Raw genomic sequence first — 21702 nt, forward strand, 5'->3', positions numbered from 1 at the left:
CACGAGGCTCACGTATTTGAGCACCTTCAAATACTACCAGACTGAGCCAGGACCGAATCTACCAACTTGGGATCAGAAGGCCAGCGCCTTAACCGTCTGAGTCACTCAGATCAAGTACACCCGAAATGATTATGTTAACCCAGTGAACGGCCCTGGTAATGTCAATATAATTTTGGCATATGGCATAACAGCACTTCACACAATGATAGTAACCTTAGTAATGAAACGTTCAGACACTAAAGATACGATATGTTTTTACCCATTAAAGAACAAGAGTGCAAAAACTCTATTGACTCAACACAGATATTTAACCACATGCACGAGCTTCAGTTTGGTGCAGTCTACTTGATAACAGATATCCACAGCATGAATCGGAAGGTGTTGGTGGTGGAAAATCCTACGTTACCAACCCAGCTAAGCCCTATAAGTCACTATTTCTTCTGCATAACAGTGTACAGATTGCTCCATCTGTCACACTTATAAGTTTTGTTATACTCCAAGATCCAGCCAAACATTTCCACACCAAAACACAAATTATTGTAAAAAAAACACCTGCATCTAAATCACTAGACACTTTGAAGCACATAGACACTGACGGAATAACACAATATCAGTTATATTCTATCTAAGTTAATATTTTTCGAGTAACACGAATAGTTTGGAAGTAGAAAGCTGGCTTCTCTAACCTCAGACTTATTCTCAAAATGATGTATGCACCCTACGGTTTTACCATGGACTTCAAAATAATCACGATGTATGTTTCTAATCGACTTCTCTTCTAATGTTCTATTCCGTAGGAAACATAGGAATAGTCGTATTGAGGCAATGCCATAGTTAGACTAAGAACTTGTCCACCTAGTGCACTCATGTTTCTTAATGGGTAAAAACACTATAAAAACTTGTCTTGTCTTGTCCTGTCTTGATAATTTAATGGGCTTCGCTATTATGGACAGTTTCGATAGGTCGGTTAACGTCTGAGATATTGTAGTTGGTCTTGATTGGACTCGGTCTTGGCTAGAGGCGATAATAATCGATAGTTTCAAAAAGAGGAGAGAATCATATCATTATGTCCGAAAATAGAACAATTATTGAACACATTCCACAAAAAATCAGTAGAAAGCACAGCTATTTCATGCCATGTAACTTTTGAAATTAAAATCGGAATCACTCATAAATCTCTTCAGTGGCACGCCCGAGACATTCTCGGGCTGCACTCGCTTGCCCATAATGTAACCGACCTAGAAATTCTCGTTCAGATGCAGTGTTCTTTTTTTGCGATCGCCCGACATTTTCTCGGGTATTGCAATATCTTTGGAAAAATGTTTCCCAGCATTCTCAACAGATGGCAGGAATCTTTCAGTTTCTTTCACGATATCTTTGACCTAAAATGTGCCTTATCTTCTCTCGCCTGCATACAGTCTCTGACAATATATAAATCTCATTTTTTGTTCCGTATTGGCGTCAACTCAACTAAGGTTACGTCAAATACAGTATTTGGTTACGTTAAATGGGGAATTCCACCTTCCAAAATGCTAAATAGTCTTTCTGCCGGCACTGAAGTCTCAGGTACGCAGAGATACTTAAATGCACACCTATGAACTGGAACAAGCTTTTCACCAGTTAACTGCAAACAGCTCTACAGTTTCTGTTAGCACGAATAGTAAGCCAATGAGGGAAAAAAAAACCGTTGGCAACGAAAAAAACTATGGTTGACTATCGATAATAGGCAACTGACTATCGATGTTTGACGATAGTAGTCCCTGTCGATAGATATCGATAACGCTATCGATAGTTTTCCGCTTCTACCACATGCTCTTTGCTGACAGAAAATGCAGGATAATGTACAGTAATTTTGTGATGGCAGTAGCGGATAAATTAGCGCGATTATCAAAGATTAATTTTTTTCGTTATGGTGTACCTTTTCTTTTATTGGTTGTTGGTGGATCATTTGGTTTAAAAGAATTTACTGTGCTGAGGTACAGATTTTTAAAAAGTGCAATAGTGCGCCGTTGTTTACATGCGATCCAAGGATTTGGAATTGATACGCTGTATGTTTGTTACAGGTATCAGTATTCGAAGAAAAGCGCACTAAGACCCGAGGAAGCTGAAAAGTATGGTGTCAAGATGAAAAAACCGGGTGAAGTGACCCTAGAAAAGGAATATGAGAAAGTTAAGGAGGTTGGTGTGAATAGCTTTACCATACAATTTATACACTTTCTCAAAAGCATGGAGCACCCTGTGGATTTAGGTATAGAACTAAAAGTGTTTCAAGAGCGATTGCTGGTAACGATGGGTAAAGGTATAATACCCTTTCAGCATGAAGAACAGTTTAGTAATGAAAATCTTAAAACCTTACCCTCTGTAATATTGCCAATTCTAGGGACTCACCAACGTGCCCTAAAATATATTTACTTTTAATGGCAAAATATTGCAAATCGTGCTACATTTTCCGTACATCCCAAGTGAAATTTGTGTGCAGAAATTTATTAAATATAAGCTGATATGCTTTGCTGCAGAATTCTACATTGAATACAGAATTCTAGGTGAAGTAGTGTATGCATTGTGGGTAAGATTTAATTAAATTACATGAGCTCTTAACGTTACCCCAGAAACTTGACAGGGAAGTCACCATACGCCATTTCTCAGGTGTAGACCGTGTTAGGGAATTTTCATTGTGATTGCAGGACTTCTGCATACTATCAGTTGCTATTAAGTTGGGCAGTTTTCATTGTAATGGCAGACACTTGCACTCCACCTGCCTTTTTACATCCTCAGAAAGATTGTCTTTGTGATTTTCCCAACTGAAATCAACATAGGTAATTATATTGACATCAGTAGGAATATCGCGATTAATAGCAATGTTGTTATATGAAATACTCGATCAAATGGAAAACAATTTAATAAATTTTTCTCACTTTTAACGAACAGTACTACACTAGTACAATTTACGAACTTCATCGTATTGATACAGTTAAAACTAAAAAATCAGTGTTAGGTTTTGGTCCACCCAGTCAATATACATCACTTTAAAAGTGAAAACTATTTAATATAAAAACTATTTAGTTTAAACCTAACATTCTTTCTCAGTACTACGCTGCCTATCTAACAGTCTAAAGTTCCAGAGCTTTCATAAAACATCTTTCACTAATATTATTAGTAAGAAACCAATAATATTTACTTATAATATTAGTGTTATGTTTCATAGAGTTATTAGCTAATGTATGTTGGGTATTCAGCCCGAAGGCTGGTTTGATCCTCTGCAGCTCCGCTAACAGTTGCCATAGACAGCCTAGGGGCCACTGAAGAGGCGTTCTAGGGAAATGAGGAGTGAGGTAGTTTCCCGTATATTAGCTAACTCATATTATTGGGATTATTTCCATGAGTGTATTTTGACTCATAATCCATATTATTAGTGTGTGTTATTTCAATATTTTGGCATAAAATCTTGAAGATCAGTGAAATGGTCAACTAATTCAAATAGTGATGAGGAACAAGTGTGTAGGTATTCACCGTTCAAGAAATGTTAGGCCAAAAACAGTCTGTATTTGTATGTAACAAACATATTAATACTGGTACAATAAGATATTTAGGTTAGATTACGGAACTTTTGAGTGTTTGCTTGATAGGATTGGTAATAGAATGTTCCACTGCAAGGAACGAAGCATAACCCAAAACAGCAGCTTCACATTGCACTCCACGGGATGGTAGTGATACACAGTATCATTGTGTTTCCCTAGCACAGTTCTGGTTGGAGACTCCAGCTAAACTTTAAAATCTTGGCTTAAACCACCAGTAAACCAAGATGGTGGTGGTGATGATTTTTGTTTCAAGAGGAAGTACAACTAGGCAACCATCCTCAATATAACACTTATCAGAGAGAAAAATGGAAGGGATCCGACACTTCGAATAATGAACGTATCGGACAAAGAAAGAGACAGGCCATGAAGGGCGTGAAAATGAAAGACTCTCTAGGTCTCGCAACCTAATACCGTCGAGGTCAGAAAAGAACAAGAGTTGAACAAGGAAGGTCGGTTAGGATAGATGAAAGCGAGGAGCCTGGCACAAATAAGTGGAAGCAATGCCAGGACTCAGCTGAGGGCCCCATGTTCGTCAACCCACGCTCCCAAATTGAGAGTTCCTGGAGCCCCTTTTAGTTGCCTCTTACATCAGGCTTTGGATACCATGGGTGTTATTCTACCGTCCCCACCCCAGGTGTAGTAAACCAAGATTTTGGTTGTCCATTTCAACAGATTTTTAAGAGCACATAAAATAAAAAAAGTAAAAAGAACAAGGAGGGTTATAGTGCGCTTTATCTCAGTCACTTTCTGCAAAGTAACTTTCTTCTCTCACATTATTTTCACTTCTTTTATCCACTCTCATATACATCAAAGTCACAACAACAAAAATATCAAGTAAGCCTATCGAACATATGGTTTAATAACCTTTTGTAGTAAAGCTTATCAAGCTGGTTTTGAAGAGTATGAAGAAGTTCAAACCAATCTTAAAATTCACAGATCAAGCAAAGTATAGGGAGGAATTCGAAGATCTCTATTTCAAGGGACACGTTTGGTCTATGAGAATTTTGCGCAAATTCGGAAAATTTTGGAATTAGTAACATTCAATAAGTCCCTGTTCGGGCACTTCTTCCAAAAATTGACCCATTTTTAATGCCAATAAATTAAAACGAGAAACTTATTTCAAACTCTTTCTATCTCTTGTGCATTGCAATTCATCTTTGCCCAATGTTCAAAAGTTCCACCATTTGCTGGCCTACTTGCAGGGCATAGCTTTAAAACTTGTACAGCCTTTTCCCCTTACAGGCAGTAACGATCAGACCGCTGTTGAATTATTAGTAGAGAGATATGGAAATGAGAGATTGAAAGTTGACCATCATGTGCAGGCTTTATTTAATGTCCGACTCGTTGGCTGAACGGTCAGCGTACTGGCCTTCGGTTCAGAGGGTCCCAGGTTGGATTCCCCGCCGGGTCAGGGATTTTAACCTTAATTGGCTAATTCCAATGGCACGGGGGCTGGGTGTGTGTGCTGTCTTCATCATCATTTCATCCTCATCATGACGCGCAGGTCGCCTACAGGTGTCAAATAGAAAGACCTGCACCTGGCGTGCCGAACCCGTCTTGGGATATCCCGGCACTAAAAGCCATACTTCATTTCATTTAATCTTCCTATCACACGACCAGAAAAATTTCATACTTCGGGAGTGCTTCTGTCACAGATTTCATCAAATGTAGATCCCAAGTTCTTTCTGCAATCATCTTGCAAACTCCCACAGCCAACCCCCATTCTACTAGGTCTAGCTCTTGTTTTCCTGGTAAAACCCAAGCTGTTAATGCACAGGCTCAGTTACCCCAATGTTTTGTGTTATGATCCAACATCTCTATTTTTTCCCCAAATTTAAATCTTTGTCAGTAGACGAGCGTTATTTCAACGGTCTATCTGGCAAACACCTTTTAAATAAGTGGCCTACTACTCAAACCTGTTTTCATTGTGCCTCTAACAAGGGAACTATCCATACGGTCATATTAAAATTGAGAATAAATTTTCTCAAAGAGGATGAGGAAACCATAAAATAGCGATGTACAAAAAATTAGCTGCTATTTCGAACTGGAAGGTATCGATAGCTTGATGCAAAATCCGTGTGACAACGCAGCTACTGGACAACCCTTGCATCTTACTGGCTTGCTCGGTGCACTGCGGAGTGTAGTTGCAGTTGTGCTGGAGAGAGAGAGAGAGAGAGAACGAACTGGCAGGTTACCACGCGCCAAGGTCACTTTATTGTTAGGGAACAAATGTGAAACATAAATGGGATGCGTTAATCGCATGTTAAAATCACAAATATTTTTAGCACCATGTACAACAAGTATGCATTTTAAAGCCACATTGTTCTTCAGTTTTCCTTAGGCCTACTTGTTTGAAGGCAATATTTCGCTGGCACTTCGAACTCTGGTGGTCTCTCTGTTGTGTAATTGGTTGCGAACCATGAATGTTTAATTATGTCCTTGTACTGTGGGGAAGAAAATTGAAAATGAATGAAGGGTTGCATGTTCAGTATGCTGTTTCTCTGATGCATCAGACTGAAAGTCTTCACAAGTCGTCACAATGTCTGTTAAACGGCGATACAAAGCCTTCCATTGCCGGAAGAAAAACTTATCCGAGGGCTGTATTTTCGCTGTAATGCCGGGAGGAATCTGGAGAATGTCTGTACTGTTGCCTGGAAGAATGATTCAAGACTGCTTTTTATCACTCCAAGAAGTCCAGGAATAACTGTAACAAACACTTCTCTTTCGCAAATGGGAAGAAGGATTCTGTAAACCAATATTTTAATTCCTTTTCCCCATTAATCCTGATTTCGTGGCTGTTACAATTATATTTCTGGCTTAAAACTTTTTTTTTTTGAAACTCAGACCGAAAGTTCCAATTGCCTCCTGTAGTACAGTGAATAATTTTGGGAAAAGAGTACCGGCCATACTAATTGTAGGCATAATTGTGTATGAATGCGTGAGTGCACTAACTGATTGAGCAACTGTTTCTTTATGTTTTTCACCAACAAACAATAAAGCCCTTCGCGCACAAAAGCCCACTGTGATCTATATTGTATATTGAAGAACGGGTGTAGTCTAAAAATTGCTCTGCAGCTGCTTCCATAAATTTCTTTGGGATTTAATCTTTTAGGCCTTCTTCTTGCAGATACTCACGGGATACAAATTTTGTGACTTTTCTACTTCTGTACTTTTTCTTGAAACAACTCAACCAACTAGTAGACGTACCGAAATTAGTTTGCCCTATTAAAATCATTCTTGAAATTTCCGAGGCCCACAATCGCAGGTCTTCTTCACGTCCATTCTGCTTCAGTCCTCTTGCTTCTGCAAAGCGAGAAAATAATTTTGTATGCATCAATTTCCTGTGTTCTACAGAATTCACTAATGTAGATCCTAATTGGTTCTTCCACCTTACACTTGTCATAGTGACGTCATCTTACGACAGATTTTGTGAACAGTGGTTAATGAAAGCCGCTTTTTACCCCCGCCTTATTTAATCATTAATTTAGAGCTTTCCTTTTGTACGCAAGATCTACTGTTAGTTTCACTTTCTTCTGTGGACTGGAAACATAGCTTGAATTAGTAGATGTGTTAGGTGACTGCGGGGTCTCTTCACTGGATTGACGGGATCAGGCTTGGGGCTCAAACTCAGATCTGTGACACCTTGCGGACCTGGCAATGGTGTACTGCTTTCTCTTTCGGGTAATGCAGATGAGGTGTTGCTGCTTCCACTATCACTTTCACTATTTCTCTCCAGGCATGACTCTGAGATGATGACGGTACCCATGGGATAATTTTCAATTAATTCCATCACATGTCAACCCATCTCCCTTCCTTTGGAAGTTATTTCACAGTAAAAGGAGAAATCCTTTTTTACAGAAATAACGTAATGCATACTACAGAACATTAGCCGGATTCATGACTGTTCTCTGAAAGGAACATGTGTTAACTGCCTGGCACAGAAAGCTCACTTCAGCTGGTCACCAGGGCTGTCCACGTCGAGCTATATGCTAACGCTTGCAATCCTGTTAGACATTTCCCTGTCGATTTCAGGACCTTACAGCTCAAAATGTCAGCTACGTTTTTGTATATTCCTTTCTTATGGGCCCCTCATCCACTCTGCAAAATTTCATTGTTGTTTTCAATATGGATAGTTCCCTTGGTAAGCACCATTCTTTATTCCATCGCTTTGAATTTTAAAAACATCAGCCTGCTGAAAAGAAACCTGAAGTTAATAAGCCTACTACCAGTTCTCAAACTTTTATTGAAACTACTACTACCCTTCGGGGCACTGAAGTCCTGCTTTCTACTCTGTAGTACAATTTCAAGATTCTCAAAGATATTGGTGTAGTGCACGTTGCTTACCTGATAATGCTGCTATCCATGATTTCATTAGCCAAAGCGGACCCATGGGATAATTTTCAATTAATTCCATCACATGTCAACCCATCTCCCTTTCTTTGGAAGTTATTTCACGGTAAAAGGAGAAACCTTTTTTACAGAAATAACGTAATGCATATTCCAGAACATTAGCCGGATTCATGACTGTTCTCTGAAAGGAACATGTGTTAACTGCCTGGCACAGAAAGCTCACTTCAGCTGGTCACCAGGGCTGTCCACGTTGAGCTATATGCTAACGCTTGCAATCCTGTTAGACATTTCCTTATCGATTTCAGGACCTTACAGCACAAAATGTCAGCTACGTTTTTGTATATTCCTTTCGTTTTCTTATGGACCCCTGATCCACTCTGCAAAATTTCATTGTTGTTTTCAATATGGCCGTATGGATAGTTCCCTTGGTAAGCACCATTCTTTATTCCATCGCTTTGAATTTTTAAAACCTCAGCCTGCTGAAAAGAAACCTGAAGTTAATAAGCTTACTACCAGTTCTCAAACTTTTATTGAAACTACTACTACCCTTCGGGACACTGAAGTCCTGCTTTCTACTCTGTAGTACAATTTCAAGCTTCTCAAATATATTGGTGTAGTGCACGTTGCTTACTTGATAATGCTGCTATCCATGATTTCATTAGCCAAAGCTTAATTAAAAAATTAGGTCTTCAAAAGAATCGTACTTCTGTTGAAATTACTAGTATTAACAAAAGTAAGAATCAATCTTTCTGTTTTTTGAGAGTTCATCTTCGAGATACCTCAAATACAGTCGCTTTCAATTTGAAAGTCTATTGGTAGTCTTGGTAAAAACACTCCATACACCTTTTTTGATATCAAGGATTGGAAAATTCTGAGTTGCATACATTTAGCAGATCCCTTCTTTTTTTAAGAGCTCTCTGTGGAACTTAGTGCAAACTAACAGTAGTACCCGTCGTTGACGGGACAATCAAATAACATATGCAAAGTTACATAACTTCCCCACTACTTTCCACCAATATTCAGGCATGCTGTTTTTCTCGAGACGCAGAAGTAATCCCAGCTATCGGAGATTAGTGGCAGCAGAAGAGACATATCACCTCACAACAGCGTAATGTTATTGTTTATCAGTTATATGAACTTTCCATATTGTAGGCATTCACATTTAGTTTTCTTCCGACTCTGTGATATTAAAGGCATCTAATGCAAAGGGAGTCCTTCCTTCTTTCATGACTCCCTCTGGTCTTGTTCTTCAAGCAATTGTTCCTTTACCATTTTTTATATTATCTTCCCAGTTTTCCATGTTGATATGGACCAATGACCACGCGGCTTTACACCTTAAGATAATCGTGACTAAAACCATCGCCAGTTAACACGATTCTTCCATGGTAGCAATGCTCAACGTTGATACGAACTAAGCAACGAAAGTCTAAATTCATTAATTCTGTTATCATAGTTGGTACGGTAAGACGTAAATGATCGAAAATGTTATTCTCTATAACTTTTTTAAGTAGTACTTTGATAGGACCTATAACACAGGTATTTAAAAATTAAATTTTAGGCACCTTCCCCTAAACTACCATTTCATCCAGCATGAATAAAATTATTTATAGCCTAGACTGTAGTGCCTTATTACTTTACGTACCGATTTTCATTCAATTCTGTTCATCTATTTTCTCGTGGTTCGGCATCAACAAAACATCGAAAAAAATCTAAATTCATGAATATCTCTGTTATAATAGCCAGTACGGTAAAAATATGACACAAATTATTGAAAATCGAATTCTGTGTAACTTCATTTGTGTAGTATTTATTGATAGGACCACTAATAACATAGATATTTGAGAATTAAATTTTAGGCCTTCCCCTAAACTACCATTTTGCTCAGTGTGAACTAGGGTTGGGCACTATGTCCCTGTTTCGGCACAAGGTGCCGGTGCACAGTTATGTTCCGCTGTTCCAGAACACCGAGTGTCAATTGTTCCGAAACATTCTCAAGCGAGCCTGAGACACTGACTCGCTGTCCCATCAGAAGCGCCACTATGCACTGCCCTTTGCCTACTAGCTGAACTGTGCAGCGGGCGCACGGGACGCGGGACTGTAACATCGCAGTGTAGAGAGAACTTCGAGAGGCAACATTACATGCTCCGCACCAGTGGGAACTGGGAGTGTGCCTGTACGGAACGTGCTGTGTGGTGTGTGCCTGTGTGTAGTTATGGCCATGCTCCAGCATAAAGCTGCAGGGAACGTGAACGAACAGTCGGAACACTGAAATTCGCGCCCAATAATCACGTTAAAGGCTGCTATTAGGTTAAGATTTTTCCGGTCAATATAAAATACACATAACACGGTTACAATGGCAGTGCAGGTGTTTAAAAGTAACCAATTCAAGAATATATTCACCAGTTGAATGTATTGGCCTGTATTGTGAGTAATTAGTGAGTAATTAATATCTCGAAAATTTCCCTCAACACTTTCTCGGGGATTGACGTTAAACATTAATTTGGACTTTAAGGAAACTTTTAAGCCCAAGAAAAATATGGGTCATCGCTTTGGAATTAAAAATATAACTGGATGAATACATTGTTGTACTTTCCTGCTGTTAGGCCGGGCGCACGTTGAGAAGCAGTTGGCCGCAGAGCAGAACAGCACGAAGCTTACGAAATTGCGAAGTGGACGTGAGCGCACATTGCCATGCAGGGTCTCGTCGATTTTCAGAAATAACATGTTTTCTTTAGACTCTGTGATACTGGGGCATCCAGTATAAAGAGGCTCTTTTTTCTTTTTCTTCAAGCATTCGCGATTTTTCTCATTTTGTTAGTCATCTTCACCATTTCCCTTGTGCTGATGGCAATGCGGTTATTCAGCTTAAGACAATCGCAATAAAAACAAACACCTTCGCCAGTTTACAAGACTGAACAATATTTCTATGTTACCGATGTTCGGCGTTCATATGGACTAAGCAAAGAATTTAATTCATGATTATTTTTTATATTTTTTACGTCGCACCGACACAGATAGGTCTTATGGCAACGATGGAATAGGAAAGGGCTAGGAATGGGAAGGAAGCGACCGAGGCCTTAATTAAGGTACAGCCCCCCCAGCATTAGCCTGGTGTGAAAATGGGAAACAACGGAAAACTATCTTCACGGTTGCCGACAGTGGGGTTCGAACCTCCTATCTCCCGAATGCAAGCTCATAGCAAGGCGATCCTAACCGCACGACCAACTTGCATGGTAAATTCATTAATAGGATCACAGTGGGGGAGAGGGAAAAATATGTATTTACAAATGTACTGCTAGATTTTCATCTAGTTGTCACAAGACTCAAGATACTAAAAACAATCAACATTGACAATCTGTTGTGAACGCGTTTGCATTTATATTTGACAAGACATGATAAATGATTTTCCGTATTTATCTCTTCACATAAATGTGATGATGGATGACGGCGACGAAGTCGGCGATGATGCTCTCCATAATCAGCATTAGATCTTTGTCTTAAATTCTATATGTTGCGAGAACTTGGGTCATGGATTGTTTCATAGATATATGAGGATTACATTCTTTTGTTTGCTGTTTGTTTAACGTCGCACTAACATATCGAAGGTTTTCGGCGACGGAAGAAGGGTGAAAGATTGGGAAGGTAGCGGGCGTGGCCTTAATTAAGGTACAGCCCCAGCATTTGCCTAGTGTGAAAATAGGAAACCACGGAAAACCATCTTCAGGGCTGCCGACAGTGGGGTTCGAACCCACTATCTCCCGAATGCAAACTCACAGATGCGTGACCCTAACCGCACGGCCACTTGCTCGGTGGGTTACATTTTAGGCTTCTCTAAACTACCTTGTTACGCAGCGTGAATAAAATGATTTATAGCCTAGACTGTAGTGCCTTATTCCCCTAATTTACATACCGATTTTCATTAAATTCTGTTCAGCCATTTACTCACGAACATAGATACATACATATATATACGTACATACTTGCATTGCAGTCCACATGATTCACATAGTACCTACAAAACATGGTGAGACAATGGCTGTGGTAATTTTCTCCTCCATTCCTTAACTAACTGCGTGACACGTGCACAGGAAACTGTGTTTCGAAGACATCGCGTGGTAGGCGGAAGTACGTGCAGAACCGGCCTGCTCTGCTCTGCCCTGCCCTGTCTGTCAACTTGCGATGGTGCAATGATTTGTGTGGATTACAAAAATCTGCTCTGCGCTGCACTGCTTTAGCTGCTTCGCCTGCGTCCCAATGTGCGCCCCGCCTTATTCTCTCTGCACTTCGAATTCCTTCCCTCTCAACTTCCATTTACTTTCTTCAATATCTCGAAAATTTCCCTCAACACTTTCTCGGGGATTGACATTAAAAATGAATTTGGACTTTAAGGAAACTTTTAAGCCCAAGAAAAATACGGGTCATCGCTTTAGAATTAAAGATATAACTGGATGAAAAAATGTTGACACTCCAACACGAACACAGGGCGGCACACAGCCGGTATCGACTGGCAGACACAGCCAAGGCCAACTAATCTATCTAGTGCGGCCTTGGCACAGCACGTTCGGTTCAGGCACATCCAGCTGAAGCGGAGAATGTCCTGTTGCCTCTCGAAGTTCTCTCTAGGACGCAGTTACAGTCCTGTGTCCCGTGTCTCGGCACTCTGTACCGAAACACTCCGCCTCAAGTTCCTAATGTTGCGGAACAAGTGAATGTTCCGGTCTGCCCAACCCTAGTGTGAACAAAATGATTTAAAGCCTAGATTGTAGTGCCTCATTCACAGACTTTACATACTGATTTTCCCTTGGTAAGCACCATTCTTTATTCCATCGCTTTGAATTTTAAAAATCTCAGCCTGCTGAAAAGAAACCTACTACCAGTTCTCAAACTTTTAATGAAACTACTTCTGCCCTTCGGGGCACTGAAGTCCTGCTTTCTACTCTGAGCCATTTTCTCGTGATGCGTATACATACAGTACATACAGAGATGATGGAAAATTAAAAGGTGCATTTCCTTGTTACTGTGGCTGATACAGAAATACGTACCATTCTTTTTAAATTCTGAGTAATGTACAGAAAAAACTTGTTTTATAGATCCATCCACCAAACCAACTTGGGCTGGGATTTTCACTGGACAAATTCCCAGATTATCTAAGCAATTAAAATCCAAATGTCACCTGGTTACAACTGGTGTTCAAAGATTTTGTACTATAGAAACGTGTACCTCTCAGATTTCTAAATTTACACATGAAGACAAAATTTGTGAACAGCTCTTCATTCACATCACCACTTGAACAGAAGAAGGTCCTTTTTAGTTTGACTACCTCGCATTTCCAATTCTCCTTTTACTAGTTTAAGGCCCAGAGCTTTTAAGGCACTTTTATCAATAGAAAATAAATTCAAGAGTGATAATCACCTCGGAGAGCAATACTTTAACTTCATGAAAGAGTATGAATCTGTAAATCACATGGAGGTAGTTAATTCTCAAGAAATTTCTTCTCAGAATTCAGTTTATTTAAATTATCATCTAGTTTGGAAAGATGAAATTACCAAAGATAAAATTCACATTGTATTTAGTGGTTCTGCTCTTGATTCCCAAGCTGTATCTCTAAATAACATTCTGTTTGACTTATATTTATTGCATTAGTGCTGATGCTTATTCAGACTGATCTTATTTCCATTTTGGTAAATTTTCAGTTGTTCCCTGTTGCTGTTATGGCTGATATAGGCGAATCTTGATCAATTCCATCCAGTGGGATTTACAAAGGATTCTGTGGCATGATCATCCTATAAAACCTATCAAAGAATTTTGTCTTAAAACATTATGGTTTAAAACCACTAGCTTTTCTTGCCATTAGGACACTTCATCATTTGGCACAACTTGATTGTCATCTATACCATCCAGAAGCTCAAAATGATCTCACCTTTTATGTTGATTTTTTTTTTTTTAATTTTTTTTTTTAAATCCAACCGTAGCTGAGGCAGTAAGCGTAGTACCAGATCTTGTAAGTTGCTAAATGGCGGTGGTTTCAGTTTCATCTTGCATAAGTAGGGTTCCAACTCTATTGATTTTTCTAACCAACTTTCCAACCCAAAATCAAATTATTGACCCAGTGGAATTTTTTTAAAGGATGAATCTTCCATCGAGGCACTTGGTTTATACTGGTGTCCAAAATCTGATTGCTTCATCTACAAAGCCGAAACTAAGCACAGACTGTCTTACTAAAAGGTAAATTCTTTTTGAAATTGCTAAGATCATTGATCCTTTGCAGAATGTAGCTCCTGTTGTGATTACTGCAAAGCTTTCCTTGCAAGAACTTTGGTCACTGAAAATAGAGTAGGATGAGCCAGTTCCCTGTACTTTCTTGAAAAGATGGAAGGCTGTTACAGAGATTCTTTCTGCCATTTTGTTTATTTCTATTCCTAGGACCTTACTGCAAGCTTCAGCCTGTGATAATTTGCAACTCCATCCATTTTCAAATAATTCTGGGAAAGCATACGGATGTTGTGCCCGTCTTACTTATTGCGTTAGTGCTGGTGCTTATCATTCCAATCTTGTATGTGCTCATTTCTTTGCCACGGTTGAAGCTTTGTGCAGCTCTTTTAGCTGTAGGGTTGTCTGTCAAATTAAAGCAGGATTTGAAACTTGATATTGAAAATGTATTTTTCAGGACTGATTGCACTATTGTTTTAACTTGGCTTGCTAAACCTTCTTTCATTGGCAAACTTATGTGGCTAACTTTGTATCCAAAATTTAGGAACAAACCTCCATTCAGTAATGTTTCAGTCAAGGAAAATCCTGCTGATGTCATATCAAGAGGATGTTCTCCTAATTCTTCGATCAATCTTAAAGGCACGGTCCATCTTGGCTGGTACAAAGCTCTTCTCATTGGCCTCATTTTTTTTCTAGTGAGGTGTCTGATCTCCCTGAAGCTCATAATACCACCGGATTTCCCCATATAACTACAGTTCTTACCTGTTGTTACATCGTTTCTGCACCTCTTTTAAACGTTTGCAAGTAATGGCTTGTTTTGTGTTGGAAATATTTTGTTGTTGACCAACCACTTATCCCTAGTGTTCACTTAACCAGTGTTGAATTAAATTTGGCAGCCATTAAAGCATTGTGCTTAACTAAACAAGAAGCCTTTCCTGATGAGCTAAAGTCTTTTGAACAAGAGAATTTCTTTATCAAAAAGCCAGTAAATTACTTGCTTTATAATTACTTGCTTTATCTCCCTTAGTAGACTCAGACGGTCTCCTTAAGATAGGAGGCAGGCTTTCTTCTAATCTTTCTGAAGAAAAGCAACATCCTATCCTCCTTCCAGCTAACCATCACGTAACTGCATTGATTATTCGTCATGCAGGTGTTCGAACCTTGCTGTATTTAATTCAAGAACACTACTGGGTTATTAACGGGATCCATGAAGTTAACTTTGTAATCCGTAAATGTATTTGTTGCATTAGCTGAAGACCACAATCTGCATCTCAAATTATGGGAGATCTTCCTACTTTCATATCTGATGTTCAGCGTCGTCCTTCCCTTACTGGCATTGATTATGCAGGCGACTATTCTTATTCAGGTAAGCCTTCGCATTCTAAGCATTAAGCTTATATTATTCTCTTCATGTGCATGGTTACTGGAGCCATCCAATTGGAGCTAGTAATTAATGCTCCTACTTATATTCTTGCAGGCTTTGCCAGATTCACTTCTCGTAGAGGTTTTCCTTCAGACGTGTTCTCAGATAATGCTAAGACCTTTTGTGGTGTTTGTGAAGAGCTCAGGAAAGCGCTTATCTCTCCTAAAAGTAGGGAAGCTTAAAATATTTATCCTATTCTAAAGGTTTTAAGTGGTATTTCATTCCTTTTTATGCCACTTAACACGGAGGTTGCTGGGAATCTTGTGTTAAATTAACCAAGAGAGACTTAAAGTTGCCACATCTGTTATCTTTTCTTATGCAGAATTTAATTCTTTGTTAATTCAAATTGAAGGGATTGTGAATTTTATGTCACTTACTCCTTTGTCTCATGATCCTGAGGACTTCCTTCCTTAGTCTCCTTAGTTTTTGATAGAGGGATTTTTGGCCTCCCCTCCACCTTTGCTTGTGCAAACTTCACTTCTTTCTCTACTTTAGAAGAAAGTTGAGGCTTCACATAATAGGTTATGGCATCAGTGGAAGATGGGAGTATCTTGGCCACCTCCAAACCAAGGTAAAGTGGCAGATTGTCGCACCTAACATAAAGGTGGGTGACTTCATCTTTAAGGATCCAGGTCATCCTCTTGTTCGGCAACTCGATACAGTTGTTCATTGTTTTTTTTTTTTTTGACGTGATAAACGAGTACGAGTCATGAAGGTTTACACTAATGCTGGATTGGTGACTCACCCTATCTCAATGGTGTGTCCTTTACCACTTGAACCCTAACTTTTCTCACTTTGTAAAAAATTTGTGAACTCAAAGTCACAGTGGTTTCTCCTCCCAGTATATGTTCACGTTTATGCGAAAAGTATCGAGTAAGAGGTTATTATTAATGCCTAATTGTTTTTTCTATATATGCAATGTATTCATCAATTCAAATGTCGCTATACCTTCCTTTTGATGATGATCTTTATTGATAGTTTCATTTTACACTTAGCATTTTACTTCGAGTTAAAATCTTTGTGTTTCATCCGTGCTTCTGCTCGGTTATTCATGTACTAACTGTCTTTCTGCCTTGTGATTGTTCAGTTTCTGGTTCCTTTGATCATTTGATTTCAGTTGGTTGTCTATTACATGTGCTGTGATGTTTCTAGTGATGTCATTTTTTTGTCATTAACTTATTCAGTCTTTTTCTAATTATTTCTATGTTCTTTTTGATAACCACTGTGTCTTTATTGTACTCTTCGTACTCAATTATATTTATTTTGACTTTTCCCTTTATGCCTATCTTGTCTAATCTTTGTAAACTTAGTTATTACCTTAGCCCCACTTAATAGTTCCTGTATAAAAGCCAGGACCTCAATACTCTTGAAACACTCACTTGCATGCTGTCAAGTCATTCCCTACGCCAGTTTTGTGACCGCAGGCATCGAGACCAGGCCACCAGTGCAACTGCACAACTCTGTTGTAAACATAGGACATCCTATGGCCTTGACAATTTTGCTGTCCTTGCTTCAACTCGCATTTCATGGATTCCTCACCATGACACATCAGATAAAAGAATGGAAACCTGATCAACTGGCAGCTCCGAATGTCTGCCTGGTGTGGACATTTCACTCCATATTTTATTCACCTTCAGGATCTGCCACATCAAAACATGAACTGGTTACTTCAAAACTTGTAAGCTCTTCTCTGATCTTAGATATTTTAATCCTATCAGCATGTCTGCTGATTCTTTGAAGAAGAATTTTAAGTCTAAAAGTTGAGTAACAAGATCTCTTAATCTTCAAGAACTGTTCGTATTAATATCTTAAGCCAGACTAGTGGTGTTCAGATTTCAAGTTTTTTTTCTTTACATTACAGTGTCGTCGATAATAACTTTATCAAAGGCACATCAAGTAAAATTTTGGACTTAAGGAACCTCTTCGCACTACTTTCTGCTTCAAATCAAGTACTGTAGTTTGAATGTGTAAAGTTTCATTGAGATTTTCCTGCATCAACTTTAATCAGTGCTTCAATATTCCCCCAGCCCCAAATAAAATCATTGTTAAATTCCTTTTTCTTCACAGTGTCTTGTAAGAATTGCTCTCCAGGGCAACAAGTAAAGTCATGGACTTTGAGTTTTCTTGCATTTTCCTGCTTCAAATTTGGATGAAATCACATTCTTTTTGAATGTTACTTATTTGTCCTCTTTTGTCAAGTAACTTAACTTTTGAATATTTAGGTTTTTTTTTTTTTACCCCTTTCTATTGAGATTGTTTATTAGAATATTTCTTTTAGAATGTATGTAATTTGAAAATTATTGGGTTTCTTCTCTTTAAATCCATTACCTTGTATGCCTACAACTTTGATTTGTTACATTTAGCCCGTCTTTCAAACTTCAAATCCATCACCCATCCCATCTTCTGAAATAATTTTTTCCTACCCTAAGGTCATTTACCAGGGCCTAAATGTAGGGCAGAAGCTGAATTTTTAAAATCCTTTCTTATTGCACCTTAGGACAAAAAAGGAATCTTACATTCCTAGTTTCAGCTTTCTAGATCTTTTGGATCTGGAGATTTTGTGATCAGTGAAAAGTATTTGGCTTTTCTTCTGCTGCTTTTATGCCCTCATTGGTTCACTTCTGTCAATCATTTTCTGGTCATCTTGTTCAATAAGTTTTCTTTCCGAATTGCCCAGTAGTTTTTCATTTGTTCTGATCTCTTGTTCCTCATCTGTAAATACCCTTTTCATTGTATGCCGTTTGTCTATTTTTTGTTTTAAATCTTATGTTTTGCATTTTCTTTATATTTTCTGTTTGTTTTGCAAATTATCCAGAGTTATTTCTAGTTTTTTCCATATCCCCTCACATTTCCTTAATTCATTCTTTTTGTTTCAGATTCCAGAGTGTGTCTATAATTTTTAATTTTTCTTGGTGGTCTGGTTTCCGGTGTCGTCATAATGTGACCAAAAATAGAAATCCTCGTGTTCCATGTATCTGTGATGGGCATTTGATTTGGCACTTTCCACATAGTCCATCTTTTTAATATATTTTGAATTTATGTATGTTGTAATTATTCTTCTCTCTCCTTTTAGGAGTTTATCGATTCTGTTTCTCTAAGCAGCTTTAAAAATGTTTCTCTTCTGTATGTACCCTCTATGGGTGGAGGATACAGACGAAGAATACATCCATGGTATTCTGTGCCTGTCGTAAGAGGAGACAAAAAGGGGTGACCAAGGGATGATAGACTAAGGACCACGAGACTGCTTGAGATTAGTACCATTACGTGAGGAACACCATGGTTTGATGTTACTTACGATTACTACCCCCATGTGACGGACACCATGGGTCTACGTTACCTAGGAGCAGTACCATTATGTGCGGAACACCACAGTTCGAGACGTTGCCTGTGATTAGTGCCATCGTGTGCATCCCACCGTGGAGGGGGAGTGGGCGCTCGGCTGCACAGACTGGTGTCTTTCGAGAATAGGTGCCGAGCGCTGCGCTCGAATGGGTTGGTTACACCGTGTTCAGAATGGGTCTGCTTTTCTTATGAGAACCACCCTGGGTCTGCATTGGCTGTGATTAGTACCACTATGTGAGGAACACCATGGGTTTGTGCATTGACTGTGGTTAGTACCACTATGTGAAGAACACCATGGGTCTGCGTTGCCTGATAGTAGTATCATTATGTACAGAACAACATGGGTCTGTGTTGCCTGTGGGTGGTACCACAATATGTGATACACCGTGGGTTTACATTACCTATGATTAGTACCACTATGTGAGCAACACTGCGAGTACGTGGCCTGTGATTAGTACCACTATGTGAGGAACACCATGGACCTAGCCAGCGCCCATGATTAGTCCTACAATGTGAGGAACACCCTGGGTCTACGTTGCTTGTGAGTAGTATTTTTATGTGAGGAACGCAGTGGGTCTGTTACACCTGTGATTTGTGCCATTGTGTGTGACATACCAGGGGTCTGCTTTACCAGTGATTAGTACCATTGTGAGGGGCCGGTGACCTGGACTTTGTACCCATTTAGACAACGAGCATCATCTCAGAAAATAAGGCATTGTGAATTGAATCCACTGATTGTTTTGGATTCACAATCATTTGTTTTAAATTCTAGTCAGTGGATAGATTTTGAAGTATTAATTATAGTTCCATTTCGTTGTACCTCGTACCATTGGGGGCCGATGACCTAGCTCTTTATTACTAGTGGATCTGCTACTATTACCTCAGTCTTTTCAAATGACATCTGGAGTCTATTTTTTGTGCTATATTTTGTAGACTTGTTTGATTTCTGGTTTTTTAAATATTATTAGCTAGTAATGCTAAGTAGTCTGTGAATCCAAAGGAATTTAAGTTTATTTTATCTTTCTTGGTTCCAATTCTTATGTACTTAGGATTTTCCTTGTACCATTCCTTCATCACATTGAAAAGTAACGGCTATAAACCATCTCCGTGTCTTAATCTTGTTTTAATCATAAACGGCTCAGATATTTCTCCTTTGAATTTACTTTGGTGTTAGTGTTTGTTAGTGTTAATTTTATCATTTTAATTAATTTGGGATGAAGTCCAAAATTTCTTAGTATCTTCATCATTGAAGATCTGTGGATACAATTATAAGCTTTTATGGTCTTAAAAAAAAGGTTACCACTTGTTCTTGCCTTCTTTTGTAGATATCCATTACTAATTTGGCTTCGTACTGTACATAGATATTCAATTTATCTGAATAGCATTTCCATACAGTGGCCATTCTACAATTTTTGACTGGACTAGACTGATATGTAAGGAGAACAAATCCTTTAAATTCCATAAGCTACTATAGCGTACTTGTCATGACTTAGGAACCAAGCAGTTCAGATAGAGATAATTATTTGTAAATGTATAGTTTTTTTTATCTTTGAATATGTTTATTTTTCTTTCCAGATGGATATAGACAATTGGTCCATCGTACGAGGACCTCGTCCCTGGGAAGAAAACATAGAAGATAGCAAGTGATTTGTTCTTGAGTTAGAGTGTAATTCATCTGTGATATGAATGTGACAATATGTATAAACTATGTACATTGTTGTAAATAGCATGTAAAATATAAGCATTTAAAGAAAACTGTATTCCAGCATAAAGATTACTAATCAGCAAAAAGGGAATAAATAGAAATTTGAAGATTTTTTCCATATCACTTTTGTAGATACTGAAATGGCTATAGGAGAAAAAAGGAATAATTAAATCCCAAAATTAAAAATTTGTATTTTCTTGTCCAAATTTCAGCTGGACAGGGAGGAAGCTCATCAAATACACCAATTCTGTATAAATACTGGAAAAGCTGGAAGAAGAAGGAAGTAGTATACATTGTATACATATACATGTGGTTCACTATGACAAATGTAGTTTATTCTATGGTGTGTAAGGAAAGTCCCACCACTGTAAAGTGTGGACAACACCTAGCTCACCTTGGTAGCATCTCTCATTTTGAAATGTCATCCTCCATTTCCCTTGTCCAGCTCCCACCAGGTTGGGATGTTTATGGCACCTTGCCATCTTCCTCTCTCCAACCACCCTTGTTCTTTCTTAACTTGTTCCTTCCAGTCCATGTTTCTGCTAATTATGCTATTCTTGATCGTTTTCAACCACCTTAGTCTGAGTCTCCCTCCTTTTATCTGGATCTTCATCATCTGCTTTGGCATCCCTTCCTCTTCCATCCTCTTAACATTTCCAAACCATTTAAGTTCATCCCTCTCCATTGTAACAAAGCTTTTCTGCTCATTTCCTTCCTGTCGTCCTCATTACTTATTTTGTCCTTTCTTGTCTTTCCTGTCATACTTAAAAATTTCATTTTACTGGCCTGAATTATATTTACCTGTCTCTTTGTCAGTGTCCAGGTTTCTGCAGCATATATCAGTATTGGGCAGTAATAAAATATATTGCCTCTTTACACTTTATTGGTACCTTCCTCCACACCAGGTTTCTCACATTTCCTGTTGAATCCTTTTACTGATCTCCATGTCCAGCCCTACATTCTACATCAGTTCTCTTTCCATTTACTTGAAGCTCTCCAAAATTTCAAGGTTTTGTCCCTTTAATTTTATAATTCCTTTCCCTTCCCGTTCTCATTTAGTCTACAACATTTGTCTTGCTCTTTTCTGTGCTGAT

The 21702-nt window shown here is 38.7% G+C and overlaps 1 protein-coding gene across 1 annotated transcript; it reads left to right on the forward strand.

The window, feature by feature from the left end:
- Window positions 1–1797: 1797 nt before the first annotated feature.
- l(3)neo43 (cytochrome c oxidase assembly protein COX16 homolog l(3)neo43) lies at window positions 1798–20720 on the forward strand. Its single transcript, XM_067149618.2, has 3 exons — window positions 1798–1976; window positions 2064–2178; window positions 20479–20720. Exons 1-3 carry the CDS (start codon window positions 1810–1812, stop codon window positions 20548–20550), a joined length of 354 nt encoding a protein of 117 aa, XP_067005719.2. The 5' UTR covers window positions 1798–1809; the 3' UTR covers window positions 20551–20720.
- The last annotated feature ends 982 nt before the right edge of the window (window positions 20721–21702 follow it).

This window comes from Anabrus simplex, chromosome 1 (assembly GCF_040414725.1).
Source record: "Anabrus simplex isolate iqAnaSimp1 chromosome 1, ASM4041472v1, whole genome shotgun sequence".
Lineage (NCBI taxonomy): Eukaryota > Metazoa > Arthropoda > Insecta > Orthoptera > Tettigoniidae > Anabrus > Anabrus simplex.